Here is a 26,207-nt window from a genome sequence, read left to right as displayed (position 1 = left end):
CTTACTCAAGCCAAACAGAACTCCATGCATGAATCTTGATTTCCATGGTCAGAGATAGTTGTTCAATTACATTTGTATTTAACACAGAGAATTGTGTCAATGGCACTGTGACTAAATATTTTGAAATTCCCTGCCTTATCCCCACTCCCACTACAATGGACAAGCATGTCAGAACCTCTTTGCTTATACCCTTTATAAAAACAAATTGCAGATTTAAAATGATAAATATTTCAATAAAATGTAAACAGCTGGGTTCGCAAGGTGGTTTATAAAAGAGACACCACTGTAGGTACTACAAATTCTCTCTTGATTTGTTTTTCAGCTGAAATAGCAAAAGATAGCTCTCATGAAATTTTCATATGTTTTTCTTCAGTCAAGATGCCTAGATAAACATGTTTATGGCAAAAATTTCTCTCTCCTTTTCTCTCTGGATGCAGATTAAATATACAGAACAGCACATTTAAATGATAGCTCTCTGTGCAGGAGGAACGTGGTATGTGTAAAATATTTTAATGCTATAGTTTGCAACATCTTACTATATTTTCAGGCAAGCTGATCACATGCACTAAGCTGTAATTCTTAGGTTGGTTAAAGGATTGTACATATTGTATTAAGAGAATCCGCAAATGTAAGTACCAGAGTTGTGCTTACCTGTGCTGTCATCATAAACCACTGTGACAGTTTTCCACTTGAAGAATTGCACAAGGTCAAGGATGGCACGACTGAGCGAAGAGAAATCTGGATAAAGGCTGACATAAAATGAGTCTTTGTTGTCAGAAACCTGATGCTTCCAGCGGGTCTGTATATGTGGAACTCCCAGTGCATTGCAGATGGATTGCACTGCGTTTGCTGAAGAGCTATGGGAAGGGCCAAAGATAGCTGCTACTCCCAATGAGAGCTGGTCACAAGCTGAAAAATAAAAAAAGAGAAATACAATTCATGTTGCACAAAGAATAAGAGCTAATGTTTAAACTCTTTACAGTGGGGGGGGATGGATGGACAAAAGCTATATTTACTTATTATGTAATAAGTAAAGGTTAAGAGTCAAGTTTAAGACATCAGGCTAGAAATTGGGAGATTCCGAGTTCCTGCCTTAGGCACAAATCTAGCCAGATAACCTTAAGCCATTCAATCTCTCCCAATCCTAGGGAGGAAGCAATAGCAATTCACTTCTGAAAAAATATTATCAAGAAACTTGCAGAGATGTGACCAGGCAGTTACTAGGAATCAAAATTGACTAGAAAGCACTAAAGGAAAAATATATAGTGTCCAGCCATATAGGTTCATAGAGACCTTGTTAGATTTGTGCATAAATGAACAGGTGAGTCACAGGAACAGTTCACCACCTTTATTAGCTATTAGCTGGAGCTAAATCAGGCTCCGGGTGGCTGCAGGGAAGTTGCTTTTAAGGGCTTCCCTGAAGCTTGCTGGCCACTGACAGGAGTTTATTTCTCCCACCACTAGATTAGCCAATCAGTGGCAGCTATGCAAATAATCACTACATGTGTCCCTACGTAACAGAGCCATTAATGATTATGATTCATTGTCAATCCATTGGGACTGGATAGATAAATTTCTTCCATAATAATCCGACCTTCAGAGGTGGGATTCAGCAGGTTCTTGCCAGTTCTCCAGAACTGGTAGCAGAAATTTTGAGTAGTACAGACAACTGATAAATACTACCTCTGACTGGCCCTGCCCCTATCTACTCTCTGTCTCCTGAGTCCCAGCTGATTGGGAGGAAATGAAGACTTTGCAGTAACTTCCCCTGGAGTGTGGTGGTTTATTATTCCAGAATTACATATTGAAATCTCCAAAGGGGTATCCATATTGTGTATATATTTTTCCCTTTCTACTGTTGTCTGTTATCTGTATTTTGAATGTAAGGATAGATTTGATAGCCCGGGGTTTGTAGGCTGTAATACTGCACCATTTGTGAGAAACAGAGAGTTCCATTAGTAGGACTGGAGGGGCAGATTTTCAACAGATTCTCCTGTCTGGCCTGAAAGTAATTCTACACTATGTCTACGAAAATATTCCTTGAAGCTGGTGTACTTCTTTGAATACCTTAAAATCTGAAGTAGGAGAAATAAGAATTATGTAAAACTAAAGTTTTAAAGAGCCAGGATGGCACAGTGGTTAGAGTTCACCACTGGCTCAAGGTTGACTCAACCTTCCATCCTTTCGAGGTGGGTAAAATGTGGACCCAGATTGTTAGGGGCAGTATGCTGATTCTGTAAAATTGCTTAGAGAGGGCTGTAAAAGCACTATGAAGTGGTATATAAGTCTAAATGCTATTGCTATTCCATTTCCCCAAATAAGCTAAAACTTCCATTCACAAAGAAGATAGGAAGAAAGCATTGCTATATTTAGGATGAAGATGTACTTAAAAACCCTGGTTATTCTGTTTTGTGTGTTTTTTTTAAAAAAAAAATATACCTTTATTTTCAAGTAAAAAATTTATATTTTAAAATGGCTGATTTTTTATTATTTTTTTGACAATACGTGGAATTTTATGTTATGCCTTTTTTCTTCTATTTTGTGTTGGTTGAACAATCATATCCAACAGGCATATTTCAATGATTCCATATGAAGCTGGAATGTCAAACAGCCTATCCCAAGACTCCAATCTTTGACTTTGCTAGTCATGAAATTTATAAACTATTTGTACGATATTAGAAAAAACATGTTACCTCACAAAATTAAAAATTTAAAACATGATCAAATTTTTTTAAAGAAGCAGGAATAGTAAGGAACTTAGAAAAAGTAGAAGAAAGACACAAACTTAGAAAAAGTAGAAGAAAGACACAAAAAATCCATTTAAATCAAGTAACCAGAAACCAAGTACGATCAATTCCATCAGTTAAAAAAACAGAATCTAACAATTGAGTAGAAAATATAAAAGACATGAAGGGGATTGTACTGGACAGCTAAACATGTAAAATCAATCTATACCTCTTAGATCACAAGCTGAATATCAGCCATCACTGTACAATAATATAGCTGCAGAAAGCATATTAGGTTGAATCAATAGAATTCCATTGTCAGGATCAAAAGGTTTCAAAAGAAATCTTTTTTAAAAAAAAATCTACTCTGCCCTGGTCAGATGCTAAGATCTTTGGATGAAAAACTTGTCAGAAATTGTTGAAGATAATATAACTTTTTATTCTGCTAAACAAAAGATCCAGAGACATACCTTATTTTTCGGAGTATAAGACACACATTTTTACCCCCCAAAAGTGGGTGAAAACATGAGCGCATCTAATACACTGAATGTAGTCCCACCCAGCCACCCCCACTCTTTGGTCCCTGACTGCCAGCAATTTACCTCCTTGCAGCAAACAGCAGCAGAGACTGGTTAGTACAAGCCACTGATTATCTGCCTCCTGACACCCAGCTGATTATTCATTTTCAGTCATATTTGTTTGTTTGTTTGTTTGCACACCCCTTACTGACCTCTTAGGAATCGTGAGAGGTCAACAGTGAATAGTCTAAGAGTAAAGGATTTTTTTGGGGGGGTGATGATACTACAGAGTCAGGTAGTGAGTTCCATGCATCAACTAATCAGTTACTGAAGTTGTATTTCCTGCAGTCGAGTTTGGAGGGGTTTACTTTAAGTTTGTATCTATTGTATGCTCATGTGTTGTTGTGATTGAAGCTGAAGTAGTCATTGACAGGAAGGATGTTGTAGCAGATGATTTTATGGGCTATGCTTTGGTCGTGTTTAAGGCGACACAGTTCTAAGCTTTCCAAACCTAGGATTGTATTCTGTTGCTAGTGGAGGAGTGGAGGGCTCTTCTAGTAAAGTATCTCTGGATATTTTCTAGAGTGTTTATGTCCGAAATGCAGTGTGGGTTCCAGACAGATGAGCTGTATTCAAGGATTGGTCTGGCGAAAGGTTGCTATGCTCTGGTTAGTAGTGTGAGATTATCAGAACAGAAGCTACGTAGGATTAGGTTAACAACTCTTGAAGCTTTTTTTCCTGATGTTGTTGCAGTGAGCTTTAGCACTTAGGTCATTTGATATGAGTATTCTGGAAAGACCGTAAAATGGGGCAAAACTCACTTAACTAATGGCTCACTTAGCAACAGAAATCTTTGAGCTCAATTGTATAGGTTTACGTGTACAGATTATAGAATCAGACTCCTTTTCAGATGGTGGTGAATTATAACTCCCATCATATATACTGTACTGTATGGCTTTGAAAAGTTTGATCAACATCTGATATTAAGGGACAGGCTGAACACGACTGAACAAACTTTTCTTAATTAGAAAAGTTCTTTTTTCTTTTCATCTCCTTCTACAAATGAACATTGGCAGGCCATCTATAGGTTAGTATCAAGAATAAAAGAATAATGCTTGTTTAGCATTTTGCACCACTGATGTGCAGTAGAAACTGTAACAGACATGTGGTACTTCACTGAGATGTATTTTGGTCACACTGGCCTGGTATGAACTCTCATTAAATAGATTTCTGGATTTCCTAACTTTGCTTGACTCTTTATTCTAATAAGTGTTTAGACTGCCCAGACATCTGGCAACCAAGCTCCAAGACTTTCTAAAGCGTACCTTTTTTAGATGCTTCAAAACTATCATAGAGGTTAATTTTCTGAGTGTCATATGTTAGTGTCGTATTTGGCAGCAGGGTTCTGTTTCGGTTGATTGTGTTCACAGCAAATCGGAAGGCCAATTCTTCTGCTCCCATTGCTCCAGTTGGACCAGATTCCACACATTCAAAAATACCCCCTATAAAAATGAAGAGAGAGAGACATCAAGAATATTATTTTTTACTCAAAAGTACATCTAAGGAAATCCAACAACAAACCAATTGTTCAAATCAATGAATGGAATCTAATCAAGGAAAAACACAACCTACAGTAGAACTATGGAGAAATTTCCTAACAGTGAGAACAATTAACCAGTGGAATGGTTTGCCTTCAGTAATTTTCATCACTGGAGATTTTTAAGGAGAATCTGGACAACTACTTGTTTCGGATGATATAGGGCCGTGATGGCGAACCTATGGCACATATGCCACAGATGGCATGCAGAGCAATATCTGAGAGCATGCAAATCATTGCTCTATGTCAGCTCCAGCATTCTGGCCAGCTGATTTTTGGCCTTCAGAAGGGCAGGGAGAGGCCATTTTCACCCTCTCCAGGCTTCAGAAAGTGTGATAGGCCCGTTGGGTCTGTTTTTTGCCATCCACAAACTCCAGAGGCTTTCCTGAAGCCTGGAGAGGGCAAAAAATAGCCCAACCAGCTTACTGGAACTCCAGAGGCTACATGCTCCAGAGGTTTGCATGTTGATGAAGTGGACAAGGCCATTGGAGCTGTGAGTTCTGCCACCTGATTACTGGATCTGTGTCCCTCTTGGCTGGTTTCGGCCAGCAGGGAGGTGACACGGAGCTGGGTCCAGGAGATTGTCAACGCTTCTCTGTGGAGGGGGTCCTTTCCGGCTCCTTACAAGGAAGCACTTGTGCGCCCCCTCCTCAAGAAGCCTTCCCTGGACCCAGCCATCTTAACAACTATCGTCCAGTCTCCAACCTTCCCTTTATGGGGAAGGTTGTTGAGAAGGTGGTAGCCTCCAACTCCAACGGTCCTTGGAAGAAGCCGATTATCTAGGCCCTAAGCAGTCAGGATTCAGACCCGGCTACAGCACGGAAACTGCTTTGGTCACGCTGATGGATGATCTCTGGCGGGCCCGGGACAGGGGTTTATCCTCTGTCCTGGTGCTTCTTGACCTCTCAGCGGCTTTCGATACCATCGACCATAGTATCCTTCTGCGCCGGCTGGGGGGGGGGGTTGGGAGTGGGAGGCACTGTTCTTCAGTGGTTCTCCTCCTACCTCTCCGGCCGGTTGCAGTCGGTGTTAGTGGGGGGTCAGAGGTCGACCTCTAGGTTGCTCCCTTGTGGGGTGCCTTAGAAGTTGGTCCTCTCCCCCTGCTATTTAATATCTACATGAAACCGCTGGGTGAGATCATCCAAGGGCATGGGGTGAGGTATCATCAGTATGCTGATGATACCCAGCTTTACATCTCCACCCCATGTCCAGTCAGCGAAGCAGTGGAAGTGATGTGCCGGTGCCTGGAGGCTGTTGGGGTCTGAATGAGTGTCAACAGACTCAAACTCAACCCTGATAAGACGGAGTGGCTGTCAGTTTTGCCTCCCAAGGACAATCCCATCTGTCTGTCCATCACCCTTGAGGGGGAATTATTGACCCCCTCAGAGAGGGTTCGCAACTTGGGCATCCTCCTCGATCCACAGCTAACATTCGTAAACCATCTTTCAACTGTGGCGAGGGGGGCGTTTGTCCAGGTTCGCCTGGTGCACTAGTTGTGGACCTATTTGGACCAGGAGTTACTGCTCACAGTCCCTCATGCCCTCATCACCTCAAGATTCAACTACTGTAACGCTCTCTACATGGGGCTACCTTTGAACAGTGTTCGGAAACTTCAGATCATGCAAAATGCAGCTGCGAGAGCAATTATGGGCTTCCCTAGGTATGCCAATCAGTTTCCGGTCACAATTCAAAGTGTTGGTCATGACCTATAAAGCCCTTTATGGCATTGGGCCAAAATATCTCTGAGACCGCCTTCTGCAGCACGAATTCCAGCGACCGGTTAGTTCCCACAGAGTTGGCCTTCTCTGGGTCCCGTCGACTAAACAATGTTGTCTGGCGCGACCCAGGGGAAGAGCCTTCTCTGTGGTGGCACCAACCCTCTGGAACCAGCTCCCCCTGGAGATTAGAATTGTCCCCACTCTCCTTGTCTTTCCTAAACTTCTTAAAACCCACCTCTGCTGCCAGGCATGGGGGAACTGAGACATCTCCCCCGGGCCTATACAGTTTATGCATGGTATGTTTTCTTTTTAATAAGGGGTTTTTAGTGACTTTTAATTATTAGATTTGTTATATATTGTGTTATTATTGTTGTGCGCTGCCCCAAGTCTACGGAGAGGGGTGGCATACAAATCTAAATAATAATAATAATAATAATAATAATAATAATAATAATAATAATAAATGTGTGGGGGAGTTTTGCATACATGCATGGTGGGAGGCTATTACATTATGGATGTTGGCACACACGTGTGTGCTATCACATGCGCATATGCCATTCTGGCACCCTAGCAAAAGAAGGTTCACCCTCACTGATGTAGAGTCTCCTACTTGAGCAGCGGGTTGGACTAAAGGACCTCCAAAATCCCTTCCAACTCTGTTATTCTGTTATTTCTACACAGGGCACATAGCCAAGGGAGTAATCAATTCATGATCTCTATATCTGTCAACTGCAAGTACTGCAAAAAAATAAATGCATACATGCATATATGCAGAAAATATTACTGAGTCACAATATATCTAGGATGTGGCTTCCAATGTGGCTAGAATGTCATTACAGTTAATTGTACATTCCTTGTTCCTTCGTTATCAGATTAAAATTACTCATTTGATATCTGTATTATCTTTTAGAAGGCAAGAAAATGGGTCCAAGATCAGAACAATCCTCTTAGCAATCCCTCCACCCTTAGAAAAACTAGGCATATATCTGTGAAAAGCCCATAAATAAGTAATGAATACAAGACTTTTCTCTTGCCCATATCATCCAACAATTAGTATTCAGAGACAGATGATTACATTATCTTCTCCAACTCTTTTTGAACTGCTTAAGTTAAGATCCATCCTTATAACTTGTACCATCAGATTTCAAGGATTAAGAATGCACTTCCTTTTATCCATGCTGAATATCTCACTGTTCCACTTCATTAGATAACGTCTGAACAACAATGAGAAAACTTTGCAGGGTTTTTTAAAAACAAAACAAAACACAGAACTGCATGTTGTCTTTATAACCTTCTATTTATATCAAAGCTGCAAACTTGAAGCAATTTGGAATAATACAACCAAATAATATAAAGTTGTAGAAGCAACGATGAATGTTTCATAGGTTTCTCTGATGACTTCTGTGTCATCAAAGCTGCAAATAGCATTGTAAGATGATAAAAATAAAAATGTAACCACTTAAGATGGAATTGATTTAGAACTCACTGTGTTTCAAGAATTAGGACAAGATGCTAAGTATCCAGATAGAAAAACCTCAAAATAATCATTATTCTGTTCTGAGAATGATAATTGCAACTTATGCTACAGACAGCCAATTACATTCTCCACAAAGAAAAATCAATTATGCAACAACAACAACAACAACAACAACAACAACAACAATAAAAAAGACAGCTGAATAGCGGAAGAATGTGATGCCATCATAATATATAGCCTAATAAGGGGTGAATAATGGAGAGGGTTACATTCAATAAAGGATTCTGAGAAACTCCATACAAACTTTGCTTAATAGCAGGAGTCAAGAGCTAGATCCAGTGGTGGGCAACAGACGGTGCTCCATCCAGGTGCTCCATCCAGGTAGAAAATTCCAGGATGCATGCACAGGTGCATGCCCCCGACATGCCCCCAACATGCCACATGCAAGATTTAGTATCTGCGCATGAGCAGCAAGCGAAATCTCACATGAGCATTTTCATCGGTTTTTTGCTTCTGCGCATACATGGAAGCAAAAATATTGGTGAAAATTCCTGACATCTCGCTCGCACGTGTGACTTTGCACAAGATTTTGCTTCCTGCGCATGCGCAGAAGCCAAATCTTGCACTGACAGGGGCGTGGCGCACCCACGAGGACCTCGGAGGATGCACCAGTAGGAGGTAAGTCGAGCGGCCCTTCACTGGCTAGATCATATTTCTAACAGAAGATACCAAGCCTCTTCTTTAAAAAAAATCAGATGAAGACACCTTTTATGCTGCTGATTATACCCATAATTCTATTTGGAGGCCCCTGTGAATGTTCGTGTGACCCCCCCCCCCCACCTCACCCCCAGCATGCAATGTCACACCCATTTTTTGCTCTTTCTAGGAACCTGGAGAGGGTGAAAATGGCCTTCCCCACCCACCTGGAGAACCTCTAGAGGCAGAAAATGGCCCATATGCCAACTTCTGATTAAACTGGAAGTTATGTTGCTTGCTTTCCCCAATCTCCAGAGCCTTTCTGGGCACCTAGGGTGGCAAAAATGGCCTCCCCCCCTCCGGAGGCCCCCAGGAGGCCAGAAATAGCCCATTGTAAGATTGGAAACAGACCATTTCTGGCCTCCAGAGGTCTTCTATGGGGGTGGGGAAAGCACTTTTCACCCTCTCCAGGCTCCTAGAAATGCTCTAGAGATTGGGGAGAGCAAAAATAGGCCTCCCCCCCCCCGCAAACCCTGGAAACAGCCTGTTTCCTGACTCCCAGGAAGGATAAAAAATCAGCTGGTCAGCATGTGAATGTGTGTTATACCTGAGCTCAGGTGCCCACCATGTGTTGTATATTTGAAGCCTGTGATGGGGAACCTTTGGAGACATCCAAAGGTTCCCCATCACAGGCTTCAAATATACAACACATTTATAAGCCTTGGGGGCTTATTTTATTGTATTGTTTTGTCTAACAGCTGTAAAAAGTGTCAGTAGCTATGAAGCGGTGTTGCTATTGCTATTATTTTGCTATTACAGTATTTGCTTCCTTTCATGTATCCCTTTCCAAACTCACTCAAAGGTAAGTACTGCCACAATCCATAGGATGGGTTAGTCAGTTAGACTACAAAATAGTGGAGTTATACACTGATGAGAATTCATGCTCTGTTTTCTAGAAAGATTCTTTCAGCTGTGGTGCTTTTGCTCTGCTTTGTTCTGTGTAGATCAGGGGTGTCAAACCCAAGGTGCCCAGGCCAGATCTGTCCATAAGGTGCTTATATCTGGCCCATGGGGCCACCCTGGAAACAGAGAAGGACCAGCCCAGAGTGCCTTTGCCAGTGAAAATGCAGCTTGGGGGGCTGCGTGAAGCACTCCTGAGCTCCGTTTTTATTGGAAGAGGGTTGCATGAGGCCATTGCAGCTGAAAACGGAGCTCAAGACCCCATTCTCTCTGGCAGAGCACTGGGGCCACTAGTAGCGCCCCCAGGTAAAACACAACCATCCTCAATGAAATCAAGTTTGACACACCTGGTATAGATGCATTCATGTCCCTGGCTGAAAGAGAAATGGCTGAGATAATCTGCTTAGAAAGCATGGTTACTTTCTCTTTCTCTCCCTTTTCTCTCTCTCTTTTTTCAATTCTACTTTAGTTCTTTAATTTTCATATACACAATAAAGACTTGAATTTTAATTGAATTATTGAGTCTCCTTCTGAAAGGATTTTTATCTTGGCACATACATCTCTTCGTACAGCTGGGCTACAAAAAAAAGCAAGAAAACCAGAAGACTATTGACACCTAGCTACTTCACGTACTTAGCAACTTATCCCAAAGGCATTTTTTCAAGAGGCAACTAGACTTTCTTGTTTTTCTTTGAAGTCATTTCATTTCTTATCCATGAAGCTTCTTCAGTTCTGACTGGATGGTGTGGAATGGAAGGATTTATACTTGTTGCACACAACTGTTCATTTGCAGTCCTTTAAAGTTGTTGAAGACCACCTGTGTGGTCAGGGTCACCTGAGTAGTGCAAATAGGTGTGGAGCCTTCTTTGAATTGTTAAAAGGACTGTATGGTAAACTGAAGATAGATTATATAATACACCCCCCCCCCCTATCAAGAGAGGGCTATTCAGTTTTGACATAGATGGCCTCTTTGATCCTTCTTTCAACCCAATGATACTCTGTCCAAAATGTGAATTTTGCTGTCTTCCCAATGTAAATGTAAATGGTTTGCTGAATCTTGTCCTGATGGGTTTGGGTCCTATGCATTTAGGAAGTAGTTGTTTTGTTTCTCCAATGTACAGATCTGCACAAGACTCATTGCATTGTATTGCATGTACCACATTGCTCAGTTTGTGTCTGGCAGTTTTATCCTTGGGGTGGACAAGCTCAGTGTATTTTAAAGTTTACACATATGTTGTGTTGGCTGAAGATCTTATTGAGCTTTTCAGATATTCCTGCAACATATGGAATGACAAAATTACTTTCTTTATTGTTCTCTTTATTGTTCTCTTCTTTGTCTATTTAGAGGAGCTCTTGCTGGGTCTTTTTTGGGGATTTCATGAAGGCCCATTTGGAATAGCCACATGTTCTGAGGACTTCCTTGAGGTGTTTTAGTTCTTTTTCTTTCCCTCTTTGCTAATAGGCAGGCCTTCAGCTCAGTGGTCTAGGGTTATGATAACTCCCATTTTGTGCTCCAGTGAGAATCAAAATGTAAATATTGATCTGTGTGCTACTGGTGATACTGCGCTTTTCTGTAAACTTCAATGCTAATGCTTCTGTCTTCATTAATCTGTACTGCACAGCCCTCTGTCAACAGACAGGGAGGGATACATCATTTCTCTCCAGTCTACAACACAGTCCTTTCAGCAGTTCCAAGAAGACTCCACACCCATTTGAACTACTCAGGTGACCATGAGAACAGATAAACCTCCAAGTGGCCTCAACAGCTCACTAAAAGAATGCAAATGACCAGCTGCCTGCCAGGATTTTAACTCCAGTTGGCTCTTGAAAAAGTACCTTTGGGACACCCCTGACCTGGATGACTGAGAATTTCCATAGAAGTTTTATTTATCAACTTGGTACTAGAGAGAATTTCATTGGGAAAAAGTAGCCAGTGGCAGTGTTTACCAAAGATGCTCCCCTCAGAAGAAGTACTGACTTTTAACATAAATTTGGGGTTGCAATACCCCTGCTTATTCTAGAAGTTAAGTTTCCATACAGAAAAAGAATACCTTATTAATACTTTAAGTCAACTTAATACTTTAAGTGAAAAGAAGAAACTTTATATGTATGTTTGTTGGTTTTTGTCTTTTTATGAAAAATTCAATAAAGTTTATTTTAAAAAAAAGAAGAAGTACTGACTAAGGGGAAAGCTGCTAGAAATTCTATGACGAGTCAAAGGGACCAATCCATCCCATCTTAGATTTTCTTGCTTTTGCAGATGTATATTAAATGCAATTCTGATTTACACCATTTTGATCTGGGGGGAAAAAACCCAGTAACTACAAATCTACCTACCATAACCTACTACCAACACCCAAATGAAACAGAAATTGACATAGATGGCTCAAAGGACATAATTAAAATATTATTTGGGTTCTTGATGGGATTTTGCTAAAATGGCTGAAGGATTCTTTTAATAATTTTTGAGAAATTATACCTTTTAAAACATGGCAGAAGGCCATTTCATGTCAACTGCAACATAATGAGTTTAATTAAATGAGCTGAATTGGAATTTCATAAATGACAGTAATTTACTGATTTCAAAATAGCTCTGAACTTGGGTAGGGAATAACATCTAGTAGTTGATTGCTAGTCCTCAAGCTTGAAAAACATATTAATCTAATCATATCACATCATAATAATGAAGCAGAGTCAGAATTAAACATCCTGTCTAACTTTAGCAACACTTTCCACAACTTTGCTAGAGTGAAGGATGAAGTGGTTATAATTTTTTTAAATACAAAACAACAACAAAAAAAGATTTTAAAACCAATTTTCCCCTACATGCAAATTGCTACTTAAATATTTTTACACTGTACTTTGGACATCTGCAAGTATTGCTGATTTCTATTTAGGTCATTTGGTTTATTATTTTTAAACAGTTTATCTTTTTCTTCAAAGACAGCAATCATGTTTCTACAGGCAGAAGATTTATTCCTATTCGAAGGGTGAAATTTCATTCTCTTCTTGATGGATCCTTGTCTGCAGTGGCAGCTGTTGTTAGCTGAAAAGATTTCAAGTAGAGCTGACTAGTCATGTTTTTTATACCTTATAATATCTATGCATTGTATTACAGGATATTAAAAAAAAATAGCCCGCATCCCATTCCACATCCTATTGTCTGCTGTTTTTGTTATTACTGTGACTTTAATTGACACTTTCAACACACCTAATTAAACTATGTAAATCACTTTGCAATCAGAGGAGGCTGAAGAAACAGGCATTCATTACAAGAGGGTGCCAAGGAAGCATTCAATGCATGTGAGAGTTTGTGTATTGTATTAGAGATGCATCATTTGATTTGGAAGACAACATTAGTAAACCAATCCATAGAGTCTCCAAATAAACAGTGTTCAGTGACAGAGATCCAATGAAATACAAAAAAAAAAAGTTTTCTGATACGTGATGAAGAACTAATCAGGGATGGCATGTTAGATTTTAGATTAGATTAGATTTTTTTTTTTAGATTTATTGGATTTATATGCCGCCCCTCTCCGCAGACTCGGGGTGGCTCACAACAATGGTGAGGAACAATACATAGTAACAAATCTAATATTTAAAAATCTAGGTTACAGTTTTAGATTAAAAGTCCAAAAAAAAAGAAAGAGCCAGATGACATTATTTAGTCGACAGGACCCGGAGAAGGCCAACTCTGTGGGACCTAACTGGTCGCTGGAATTCGTGCGGCAGAAGGATGTTACTGTTAGAGTATTTTATATAATATACCCTGTTTTCCCAAAAAATAAGACATCCCCTGATAATAAGCCCAATCAGGCTTTTGAGTGCATGGCAATTTACTCTGGAATTTTCAGGGTTCAAAAAAATATTCAGGGTTCAGAAAAAATGTAAAACTAGGTCTTATTTTCAGGAAAACACTGTAGTATTTGAATATTTTATTTGAGATTTTCAGCTTTATTAAGGTTCAGACACAATAACTCCTTTCATTATCTTTAAGATTTGTTACCCTTTTTACATTTCATTGTTCACAGACATTGAAAGTAGTTTACCCAGTGAAGTGACACAAGCAGTGATAGCCTGCTACCGGAACAGTAAGGTGCCACATTCCAGTAACAATTTTTGGGATGTGCACATAGCTGCGAGGCCCTGACCGGTGCACGCACACACATGAAATTTGGCTTCTGTTCATGCACAGAAATGGAAATCTCACGTGAAGATGTTCGCACGAGCGAGATTTTGGCCATTTTCACCAATTTTTTGCTTCCATACGTGGAAGCAAAAATATCAGTGAAAATTGCCAAAATCTCACTCATGCACACATCCTCACATGAGATTTTTCTTGCTACACATGTGCATACAAATCCCACTAATAAATAAATAAATAAATAAATAAATAAATAAATAAATAAATAATAAATCTTGCACCGACAGGTGCGTGCCTGCCCAACAAACATTCCAAGGGTAGCTTTTCCTCAGACAAATGCATTTTCAAAAAGTTAGAGGCCCTGGCAAAGAAAGAAGGAAATTCCTTATATGGAATGACAACAGCAGCAACAAAACTGATTAGTTAAGTCAGAGGTTCCCAGTCCCTGGGCTGTGGACTGGCAACTGGCTGCAGCATATCAGGAACCAGACATTACAAACAAACAATGTCCTATCCATGGGATACAGGGAGCACATTAAACCACGCCCCCTCTGGTCTGCGGAAAAGCCTCTCTCCACAGAACCAGTGCCTGGTGCCCAAAAGGTTGGGGCAACTGGGTTAAGTGGTTGATATTCTGCAAGAAAGGCTGATTGCAATGTATTTAATCTGAGCTGGATGTAGAGGGAATCATTGCAGCTGGCCATCTAACATTTCGTTAACCTTTCTTAGATAAAGAATAAAGAATTTGATTTAATGCTTTGGTGCATATCATTCCAGCTCAGAGCAAACTTGGCAAAGAATAAAAGATTCCAACATTACATTCTCCCCCGCCCCAGCATATGGTGGCATCTTGTCAGTGAAATGAGGGCAAGAACAATATTAAAATGTGAGTTGACAAAGGCACAAACATATTGTATGTTTCTTAGAAAGTGCCAAAAAGTATCTCAGATTTGGAGAGATTGATTTTCCCTGTGTTGATCTACTGCAAGCTATCCATTGATCCAAAAAAGTTTCATGGAAAAATATTTTATATTTTGGAAGAGACAGAATAGAATAGAATAGAATAGAATAGAGTTTTATTGGCCAAATGTGATTGGCCAAAAGTTCATCAAGAATCACAAGGTACAACACTTAATGATAGTCCAGGCACAAATAAGAAATCAGATCATATTAGGAACCAATCAATATAAATTGTAAAGATACAAGCAGCAAAGTTACAGCCATTTGTTACAGTTATACAGCCATAAATTAAAACCATTCTTTTAGAGACTCTTCAAACTTGTAAATAGCACTGCAAAAAAACAACAACCTGTGATTGTTTTTCATGTTTACAACTGTTTTCACGTGACCAAAATTCAGATGCTTGGCAACTGACTCTTCCTTATGATGCTTACAGTGTCCCAGAGTCATGTGGTCACCTTTTGCAACCTTTGGTCAAGCGAAGTCAATGGGAAAGCCAGAAACACTTAACAACCATGTGGGTAATTCACTCTACAATGGTAGAAAGAAAGGTAATAAAATGGGATAAAACTCACCTAACAACTGTTTGCTTATCAACAGAAATTTTGAGACTCAATTGTGATCATTACCTTTTATCTGGTTGCAATCATCCTTTACCCAATAGACCTGAACAGTATATAATTTGATTTTACAAAATATAAAAGGGACTTTTAAGGGAAAAAAACAATAAACTTCCAGCTACCTGAAAATTAAAACTCATCCCTCTTGCGTATATTTTAGATCTGATAGGTAGCAATTTTCATAAGCTTTGGAAAAAAAATATACGTGCTAGTGATTTTATTAGGTGAATGTTATACTAAATGTGTATACCAAAACAATCTATCCCTCTGGTAGAACTATTTTTAGTGAGCTATCATTTCACTCTTTAAAAAAGGAAACAAAAAGAAGAAACAAAATCCCTAACATTGTTTTCCTGTATATTTGTCTACCAGTTTAAAGCCTGGGGTCGGAAGGCAAAACTGCATTCTTTCACTGAGAAAGTGCAAATATATTGCAACCATAATTTCAAATGAAATATAACTTTCACCATATTAAGAATCCCTGAGCAATATAAAGTGGCCTCAGGGCAAACTGGAATTAGGCAATAAACATTTCTGAACATTACTCGTTATCTAAACAAGACTAATATCTATGGGTTGAAGAATACAAAAGGAAGGGTGGAGGAATTTTACCGCTTGATGGATTATTGAGGGAAAGAGACATAGAAAAAACTACTGCAGATATTCAGCACTGCTAACATTTATAATTCAACTTTTTTTTTCATCCAGAAGTTTAATGGTCCATAACTATTAGGTGTAGGAAAAGAAGAAGAATCATTGGTAGCTACTTATATTATGCAAAATAATTTAGTCTCTTAGTTTTTAGTGTTATTTTATTTACTACTCTGATGGATTGTGAGTTAGAGCAGTGTTTTTCAACCAGTGTGCCATGAGACATGGTCAGGTGTGCCGCGAAGCTCAGAAAGAGAAAGAAAGAAAAAGAGAGAGAAAGAAAGAGAGAGAAAGCAAGAAAGAAAACAAGAGAGAGGGAAAGAGGGAGAGAGAGAAAGAGAAAGCAAGAGAGAGAAAGAGAGAAAGAACGAGAGAAAGAGAGAAAGAAAGAAAGCAAGAGAGAGAAAGAAAACAAGAGAGAAAGAAAGAAAGAAAGAAAGAGAGAGAGAAAGAGAACAAGAGAGAAAGAAAGCAAGAGAAAGAGAAAGAAAGAGAAAGAAAGAAAGAAAGAGAGAGAGGGAGGGATGGTGGGAGAGATAAAGACATAGAGTGAGGGAGGGAGGGAGAAAGAGAGCAAAAAAGAGAGAAAGGAAGGAAGAGAGAAAGAAAGAGGAATGGAGAAAGAGAAAAAAGAAGGGAGAGAAAGAGGGAGGGAGAGAGAAATAGAGCGAAAGGAAGGGAGAGAAAAAAAATTTGTACAAACTTTTTTTAGCAGCCCCCCCCCCTCAATGTGCCCCAGGGTTTTGTAAATGTAAAAAATGTGCCATGGCTCAAAAAAGGTTGAAAATCACTGAGTTAGAGAATAGCGCCATAGTTGTAGCATATATTTTATCTACTGCTATTGATTGAACGATCAGCTTTTACTTCATATTTTTATATATTTTACTTTGTATTTATATTTGTCAGCCATGTAGTAAGAAAATATGATATTTCAGAAATCGGTATAAATGTGTGTGTCCACATCAAATAGAGACTTCATCAAAATGACATCCCAACAGATATGATTTGTTAGCTTACTCAGGCGGATGAGGTAGAAACATGACCAAATGACCTAATTCTACCAGTATTTTATTGTAAGTAAGTAGAATCTTGCAAGTCTGAAAATATAAATCTCCCGCCATCTCTTGATAAGTTAAGGGAGTTCATTTCTGAATTTCTGTCCCTGCCCCTTACACAGCTGAAGGCTCTCCAATCTATCTACTGATTGTTCCCTAAGTAGCATCTCTCTTCCTAACCTAAGCTCATTTTTACAAGCTATTACATAATTCAAGCCCATTCCTTACATAATTGCCACATTGTGAGAACACAAATATAAATGAGGTAAAGTTTGTGTTGTGATTTGGTGATAGATGTTTTGTCATTTGCTTCCCACTTTTCTTTATGAATGCCCATTAGTTTAGGGTCCAGTTAATGATAGCTAGATTGAGATCTCAAAAAAAGATAAGGGGGTATGGGCAGGAGACTGTTCATGTTAGTAGTGAGGTTAATTTGTCCAGTTAATGATAGGTAGATTGAGATCTCAAAAAAAGATAAGGGGGTATGGGCAGGAGACTGTTCATGTTAGTAGTGAGGTTACTTTGTTTGCATGTGTGTTGCATGCAACAGTGGACTATGAGCCGGAACGATAAATTATGCTCGCCGCCGTGGTTCATAAGTTCTTGCGGGGCCAGGTCGATTTGGCTGCTGCACCTGTGGAGGTAGCAAAATCATGCATGGAACTGCAGGTGTGCCCATGTTTCGGCATGCACGGAAGCAAAAATCCTCACCAAAACATAGGTGCACCTGCAGTTCCATGCGTGATTTTGCTACCTCCAAAGGTGCAGCAGCAAAATTGTGCTGGCCCCGCAAGCACTTACGTACCGTGGCGGTGAGCGTAATTTAGCATTTCAGCTCGTAGCCCACCGCTGGTCAAATGTAATCTGGAGCTCTGTAACAAAGTAGGAAGTGAAATGTGGTATTCATCATAATCACAGACGACGATTTCAGGAAGGGTGAGATCACATGTAACTTGGATATTTTTTAGGTTTAGTGTCTTTTTGTAGAATATAGCTACTCCACCTCCTCTGCGAGTTTCTTGGTAGGATTGGAAGACAAAGCAGTTTCTTACTATGATGATGGAGTCAGGGAGGGATGCATTTAGTCATGTTTCACATACAAAAATAATGTCAAAGGTGTCAGTGTTTAGTAGGAGGAGGAATTCAGGCATTTTGTTAATTACACTTCTTGCATTGATTACTTTGTAGTTGAGATTAACATTGGATTGGATTGAGGAAGTAAGGGGCGCGCTTACCTAGCCTTGGTTGGTAGTGTGTGGGTTATTATTTTATTGTTGGGGGATGTTGCGGGAGTCCAGTGTAGATTATTGTGTGTTGTAGGAACTGGCTTTAATGAATAACAGAAGTATTATGCTCACACTTCTGTTGAGATACTTTTTTTCCACATAATATTTAAAGTCTGAACAACTGTACTTTTAATCCACTGTGGGAGAGAGCAATGATTTGGGGAGGGATTCAGTATGACAGAACTTGCCTTGAGGTAAGCACTTGACTGTAGGGTAAGAACACATCAGCTGGGAGAGAATTGTCAGTTTTACTTGATAGCAATTTTAATGCAGATATTTTTAAGAGCAGATTCTGGTAAACCAGAAGTCTATTTCTATTTGTGTTTTAAAAGTGTGAGCAAAATAATCAGGACAACAAACAGACATTTTATAAAGAATAAAAAATAAACAAAATACTGCAGTTACCTGCGAATGGCACTTCAAAATTTGTGCTGCAGATGTTGGTTAGGCAGAGCCATTAATGCTTACACAGAAAGCAGGGTTTTGATTACTCGTCCATTATGAACCCATTATGATCAGTTGGGGAGTCCTTAAGCATCAGACTTCAGCACAGCGTTTTGCCCATCAGTAGTAAAAAGTGCATTTTAAAGCAGACTCTCTTGAACCACTTAACTTGGTAGGTTCCCCCTCCCTTTTTTTCCTCCCAAACCATAATGGTGTTTGATGTGCTTGCAAAGGGTTAGCTGGCTATGTTTTCATAGATAGACTATTTCTCTAAGTACCCAATTTCCTGCCCACTAGAGGATTCTTTCATGCTAATCAGGCTTTTTGTTATGCAGCTACAAAATGGTATTTACATTCATGCAAATGGCAATAATATTAACCCACACTTAAAAGGCAAACTGGACACTCACAGCAAAAATCTGGAGGCAGCAAGGTCTGCATAAAAAGTGAACCTCCGAACATGTGGCAGACAAATAACTTTTGCCTGAGAAATTAGGGAATTTAAAATTAGGGGAATTTAGATACTACAGTTTTAGCAAAAAAAACCTCTTATAGACCAGAACGTAATACAACTAATCCCTTTTGCAGATATTTAGTCAATTGATATTATTTAAATATATACACATTGTAACAGTAGGATGGTAGACGACAGGCAGGTAGACGACAGGCAACATACGCCTAAGAGTGTGATCCTGCTAGATTACACCTATAGCATCTATACTATAGCATCTGTACTTTCAAAAATCAATGGTTGACAAAAAATATATTAGATTACAGTTCTCCACAGAGGATTCATCTTCGATAATACAATTTTTTTTTAAAGCTTCATTTCATTTACCATATTGAAATGTTTAAGTATCATGAATTCCAGAGTAAAGATAGGTTCTAATCATGTGGAGGGAAATGGCTAGAAGCAGCCATACAGCCTGAAGGCAGGGTCAAGCACATCGTCAATTTGAAATCATCACATTCCCACAACAGACTTAAGCCCAGATTAGATTAGATTAGATTTATTGGATTTATATGCCGCCCCTCTCCGCAGACTCCATGGGTCAATTCTGTCGATCCTTATTGAATGCCAATTTGGTTTAATGGTTAGTAGATCAGATTCATATGTATAGGTAGCATGAAATTTAGTACTTTGAACTCTACTCCTGTCCCTGGTTTCTTGTACCGGAAACTAGTCACCTTAAGCAAGATTTGTTCCTTTTGCAAGTTCATCAGACTTGCCATAGTAGGAAATCCATTAATTAAGAAGATTTACTGGTACTCCCAGAATATAATAGTTAATTGGATGATGGATAATTGCAGAATTACAGAAATGGGATAAAATAGACATTTGATATGTAATAAACACAAATACAATGATACTTATTTAGGAATCCAATGCATAGATATTTCAGCTGGTTAATCATCTGTCATATATTTAATCACAAAGCAGGATATCAGATTCAGTTGCTTAAAATGACCCCTTTTAACCCACAGTTCTGTTATTTTGTGAGCTTTCCCAAAACTTGCTTACTCAAATAATATTTAGTTTTCTTTTCCATCAATATTCACCAGCGGTGTTTGCATAGCATTAGTCATACCCTTTCTTCACATTTTAAACAACTGATTACAAATTATATAGTTATACAACTTTTATAAACTAGCCTAATATTCATTTTTAAAGCTGGATGTCAAAAGCATTTCAGACTAATTTAACCATGTTAGTCTGTTCCTATTTCAAAATAAGTTGAGGGGTGAATTAATATACTAAGTTAAACGATAAAGTTTAGTATGACATGTGTAAGAACCATGGTTAAAATAAGCCTGACTTCACACAATGAGTAAACATAGTCTCTGTCAATTCAAATGTAACATTTCCCCAGGGTTAAGGCCTAAAGAGTAAATGACAGGATTTTTGCCAATTTGGAATGACCTCATGTCTTGCTTCCTGTTTAAAAGATCATCAGAGTTTAACTCTATAACCTTTAACCTTGACTTTAGAAGAACTTATTTCTAAATCAGTATTCTTAAATCTGGCATGTGAGTGTTTCTTGTTATAAATTATATATCAAGGAAAGTATCACCATATATGAGCATTTTCTCACTTCCTCTAAGAGAAGTTTTTTCAATGTTGGAGGAATGGAATTCTTTTTTCTTTGTACAAAATTCTACAAACTGTAGGAAACCAGAGCGGATTTATGATTTACATCTTTGTACTTCAAGACAATCATTAGGGCCTGCTAGTCAGCTTTTAGCAGGTAGAGGTTCACAGGTCTATTCTTTAAAGCATTTCCATGTTCTAAAAAACTAGATAAAGGGAAAGAAGACTGCCAGAAAGACTAGACGGCACCATTTCATATAAACAAAACATTAGTCAGGGACAGTAATGGTATGTAATGTGGGACTGACCCAGCAGTAGGTTGCTCCCTGTTCAGACTGGCTCTTAGAACCAGTAGCGCTGGCGGTGGGAGGCTCCATCCACCCACCCAGGATGTTTCTGCGCATTATTTATTATTATTTATTAGATTTGTATGCCGCCCCTCTCTGTAGACTCGGGGCGGCTCACAACAATAGCAAGAACAATGTAAAAACAAATCTAATAATTTAAAAAACACTAAAAAACCCATTATTAAAAGCAAACACACACACAAACATTCCATGTATAAAACTGTATAGGCCCATGGGAGATGTGTCAGTTCCCCCATGCCTGACAGCAGAGATGGGTCTTAAGAACTTTACGAAAGGCAAGGAGGGTGGGGGCAGTTCTAATCTCCGGGGGGAGCTGGTTCCAGAGGGTCGGGGCCACCACAGAGAAGGCTCTTCTCCTGGGTCCTGCCAAACGACATTGTTTAGTCGACGGGACCCAGAAAAGGCCAACTCTGTGGGACCTAACCGGTCGCTGGGATTCGTGCGGCAGAAGGTGGTCCCGGAGATATTCTGGTCCAATGCCATGAAGGGCTTTATAGGTCATAACCAACACTTTGAATTGTGCAGGAAATTGATCGGCAACCAATGCAGACTGCGGAGTGTTGGTGTGACATGGGCATATCTTGGAAAGCCCATGATTGCTCTCGCAGCTGCATTCTGCACGATCTGAAGTTTCCGAACGCATGCGTGAGTGTGAGCGAACCATTAGCAAAAATATTTATAAACCATCACTGGACTAACCTTAGATGATTGACAGGGGAGCCAAAAATTGGACAATCAGAATGCATAAGGTACCTTAGCCCACATAGAAGGGGCCCTCCCTAGTTTTCAGGAAAGTAAAACTAAAGAGGGGTGAAAGGATTTCAGACTTGCAAGATTCTGTTATTTCTGTTAGACTTGCAAGATTCTGTTATAGCACTGCTATATTATAAGTTTATAATAAAGCTAGGGTTGGTATTCATGGCTTGTGCTTTTTATATAGACAACCTAATGGGGCAGATAAATCAGCAAGCAACAGACAGATAGACAATTAAAAGGAAACAGAAAGGACAAATACGTCTTTGAACTGAATCAAGACCCAGTAAGCAGAGATTAACACCAAGATTAATACTAGGTCAACAATCAAGCAGTACACTATTCCAATTAAGAAACTACCAATTTAGACAAACAAGCTAATAGTAAACAACAGATCAAACAAAGAACCACCAAGAACACTCCCACCAGCGGTGGGCTATGAGCTGGAACACTAAATTGTGCTCGCTGCTGTGGCTCATAAGTTCTTGCGGGACCAGTGCAATTTTTTTGCTGCACCTGTGAAGGAAGCAAAATCACGCATGGAGCTGCAGGTGCGCCCGTGTTTCAGTATGCGCTGAAGAAAAAAAACCTTGCCAAAACACGGGCGCACCCGTGACTCTGTGCACGATTTTGCTTCCTCCACAAGTGCAGCAGCAAAATTGCACTGGTCCCACAAGAACTTATGAGCTGCCACGGCGAGCACAATTTAGCATTCCAGCTCGTAGCCCACCACTGACTCCCACCAACATTAGCAAGTCACTAGCATATGAAAAGAGAGCATATCCCACTTCCTTCTAGCACTGATGATGTTATCTAGTTGACTAAAGAAATATTTTCAAGAAAACAACCATCCTTGGAAAGACCAAGGATCCCATAGTACCACTGTGCAGGGCAGTCAGAAGTTTCAAGTTTCAAGTTTTATTGGATTTATATGCCGCCCCTCTCCGAAAACTCGGGGCGGCTAACAGCAATCATAGACAGTATACAATAATAATCTAATACTAAAAGCAAATTAAAACCCCTTAATATACAAAACCAAACACACATACAAACATACCATGCATACCATTGTAACGGCCTAGGGGGAGAAGAAATCTTAATTCCCCCATGCCTGGTGGCAGAGGTGGGTTTTAAGTAGCTTACGAAAGGCAAGGAGGATGGGGGCAATTCTAATCTCTGGGGGGAGTTGGTTCCAGAGGGCCGGGGCCACCACAGAGAAGGCTCTTTCCCTGGGTCCCACCAAGCGACATTGTTTAGTTGACGGGACCCAGAGAAGACCCACTCTGTGGGACCTAACTGGTCGCTGGGATTCGTGCGGCAGAAGGCGGTTCCTGAGGTAATCTGGTCCGGTGCCATGAAGGGCTTTATAGGTCATAACCAACACTTTGAATTGTGACCAGAAACTGATCGGCCAAAGGTCAAAGATGGGAGGGAAATAGACAAGTGTGGAGGATTTGAAATGGCCCTGACAATTGTAAGTGTGAGTAGGCTGCAAAGTCTCCAAATATTAAATATGTGACCAACAAAAGTCATTGCAACAGTTTTGGGGGACCAGACATAAGTACAATTCATTCAGCACCACGGTAACTTCAAGATCTCTGAACAAATGGTTATAACTCAAAGATCTCCTATATTTCTCAGCACTGTTATATTACTTGATGCTATTTTCTCCTTTATTCCTTATTGTTATATTTCCTTGATGTTATCCTGATTTTCAACTTTTTTTTTAACATCTCCTAAATTATGGAACAATATTGTGTTCAGAGTTGTGCTATGTCAGAATTTTTAATTATTTTAAATTTATTTTAATTATTTGTACATCTCTTGTGTATGTGTATAAAATTACACTTCCATTCTAAATAGTTGTTGAACTTCAAAAGGAAATGCTTTACATTAGAGGCATATACAGTACATATATTCTACCCCCAAAACATATTTTCACACTTTCCCCCAAGGGGAGTAGTAATTGGAACCTAATTATCATATTAGTAGTAATTACTGCATAATGATTAGATATCAACTGCTAAATATCTTAATGGTTAGACTTTATGAAAAATGCATCTGGGTTTAAAACGGACTAACCTGCATCTAAATATTGCATGTCATCAACCATTTTTTGGAAGATGTTACACTCTGAACAAATATACTAAGGGCATTTCATAGTACTGATAAACTATTAAGGACCAGCACAATATTTTCTCCGTTATCATGTAAAAAATCCAAGGTCGCATAATACTTCTACAAATGCTAACTAGAAAGTGAGAGTATCTATCTACTCTATCTATCTATCTATCTATCTATCTATCTATCTATCTATCTATCTATCTATCTATCTATCTATCTATCTTTCATATACTGTATTTATCTATTGCCTATCTATATACACAGATACAGTCATTTTAGTGACCATAATTAGGACTAGTAACTTGAACATTAAGCAGCCTCTAAATCAAACAGCAACTTATATTATTTCTGCCTTCCTTTGTTTTATAGATCTGCAAACAGGGATGGGCTACTGCCCAGATGGGTGGGAACGCAGTGGGGTAGCAAAAATGGAGCCCCACCCCAGAGCACCCAATTTGCACTGAAAGATGTTGAAAGAAAATGCAGGGCATCCTGCATAAGCCACAGCCACAGTGTGGTAATAAAATTTTTGTTGCCCTTCACTGTCTGCAACGATCACTAAATGTGGCAGCCAATAAATGAGGAGGATGGAGGGATGGAGGGATGGGGGGATAGAGGGATGGATGGAGAGAGAGACAGAGAGGAGTCCCTGTGGATTTTACACCATTAGTCATTGCTCATAGGGAGAAGTGCTCATCCTCATTTCAAATCCATTGAACCAGTACTGCCTAAAGATATTTCTGGGGTCATATGGCCCAAAATTGTGATGTGAAATGGTGGCAAAGGTAACTGGAACCTGCCTGCACCCACTACTTTTACCAAAGTAGTGTGTAGGCTGCAAATTTATATGATAAATTACAACCAGTGCTAATAAACCATCCATTATGTTCCATCATGTTGAGATAGCCAAAGCTTGGTCAAAGTGGAAAGCTTCTGTTTGCAAAAGCATAGTTTGGCAATGGGTTTCAAAGGAGTAGTTCACCATTCTGTAGGCAAAGTCCTTTAATATGTAAGAGGTTTCTTTTTACTGGATACAATTTTTGCTTCCAAATTAACATGCTTAAACTAAATAGAAACTGTACTCCCTTATTCAAGGTTATTTTGTGAAATCAATGTCTCCATTTAGTTTAATAAAATGCTCCTTATTTTATTTTATAATTCTATTCTGCTAATACAGTATATTATAATAAATGCAATTAGGCCAATTTACCCCAAAGTATATCAAAACTAATCCCAAGTTTGAAAGAACTATATTTGACTGATTACCTACCATCTTAAATATAAATTCATTATGATCAATATTTTTTTCAATTATATTTATCCCAAAGTGTCCTATTATTTTAAAGTAACAGACAGGAAACAAAATGTTTCCTCCTCCCTTCATAGAGATCCCTGCATAAATTAACCACATATTCAAGCTGCTATTTTGATAGTTTTATAGCCTACAAAATATTATTGTTTGAAATTGTGACTCAAGGAAGGAAAAGGAGAAGAAGTAGAAGGAAGAGAAGGAAGAAAAGGAGAAGAACAAAGTTGTTATTTGTCATACATGATTTTTTTCCCCAAAAGTATTAAATATGCATGAAAAACATCCCAATTTTTACTAAATCTGGTTGGATGGAAGAATAATGCTTTAATGCAGTGATGGGTTACCAAAATTTTTACTGCCACACTGTGGGCGTGGCTTATGCATTTTGTTTCAACATCTTTTAGTGCAAATTGGGTGCTCTGTGGTGGAGCTCCAAATTTTGCAACTGGAACTGCGTTCCTGACTGTTCCCGGAGGAGCCCATCAATGCTTTAATTCAGGGACAATGGGCCCCATAGATTTCACAGCAGCTTCTCCCAAGCAAAAGAGCACTTAGTAGTTCAGGCAGTAAGCTCAAACTTTCACCTTGCTAAATATTGAACATTTTCCAAAGTGAAATAAAACTGAATCTGACAGCATCCTGTGGTACACTCTGTGCCCATTGTGTAAATTACCTGATTCAAGAATCCGTCTACCTCATTCCCTTGCATTTC

The 26,207-nt window shown here is 39.2% G+C and overlaps 1 protein-coding gene across 3 annotated transcripts in view; it reads right to left on the bottom strand.

The window, feature by feature from the left end:
• The window catches only part of GRIK2 (glutamate ionotropic receptor kainate type subunit 2), a 581,525-nt gene that overhangs the window by 341,570 nt on the left and 213,748 nt on the right, over positions 1–26,207 (bottom strand). For all 3 annotated transcript variants that reach the window (XM_070733273.1, XM_070733274.1, XM_070733275.1), the window contains exons 2-3: positions 4,570–4,746; positions 652–909 (exon numbers count right to left, since the gene is read on the bottom strand). In XM_070733273.1, the coding sequence (XP_070589374.1) occupies positions 652–909; positions 4,570–4,746 (435 nt within the window). The remainder of the gene's footprint in view (positions 1–651; positions 910–4,569; positions 4,747–26,207) is intronic.

The sequence above is a fragment of the Erythrolamprus reginae genome, chromosome 1 (genome assembly GCF_031021105.1).
Source record: "Erythrolamprus reginae isolate rEryReg1 chromosome 1, rEryReg1.hap1, whole genome shotgun sequence".
Taxonomy (NCBI): domain Eukaryota; kingdom Metazoa; phylum Chordata; class Lepidosauria; order Squamata; family Dipsadidae; genus Erythrolamprus; species Erythrolamprus reginae.
Note: the sequence above shows the minus strand (reverse complement) of the source record. Positions and strands in the feature narration are given on the sequence as shown.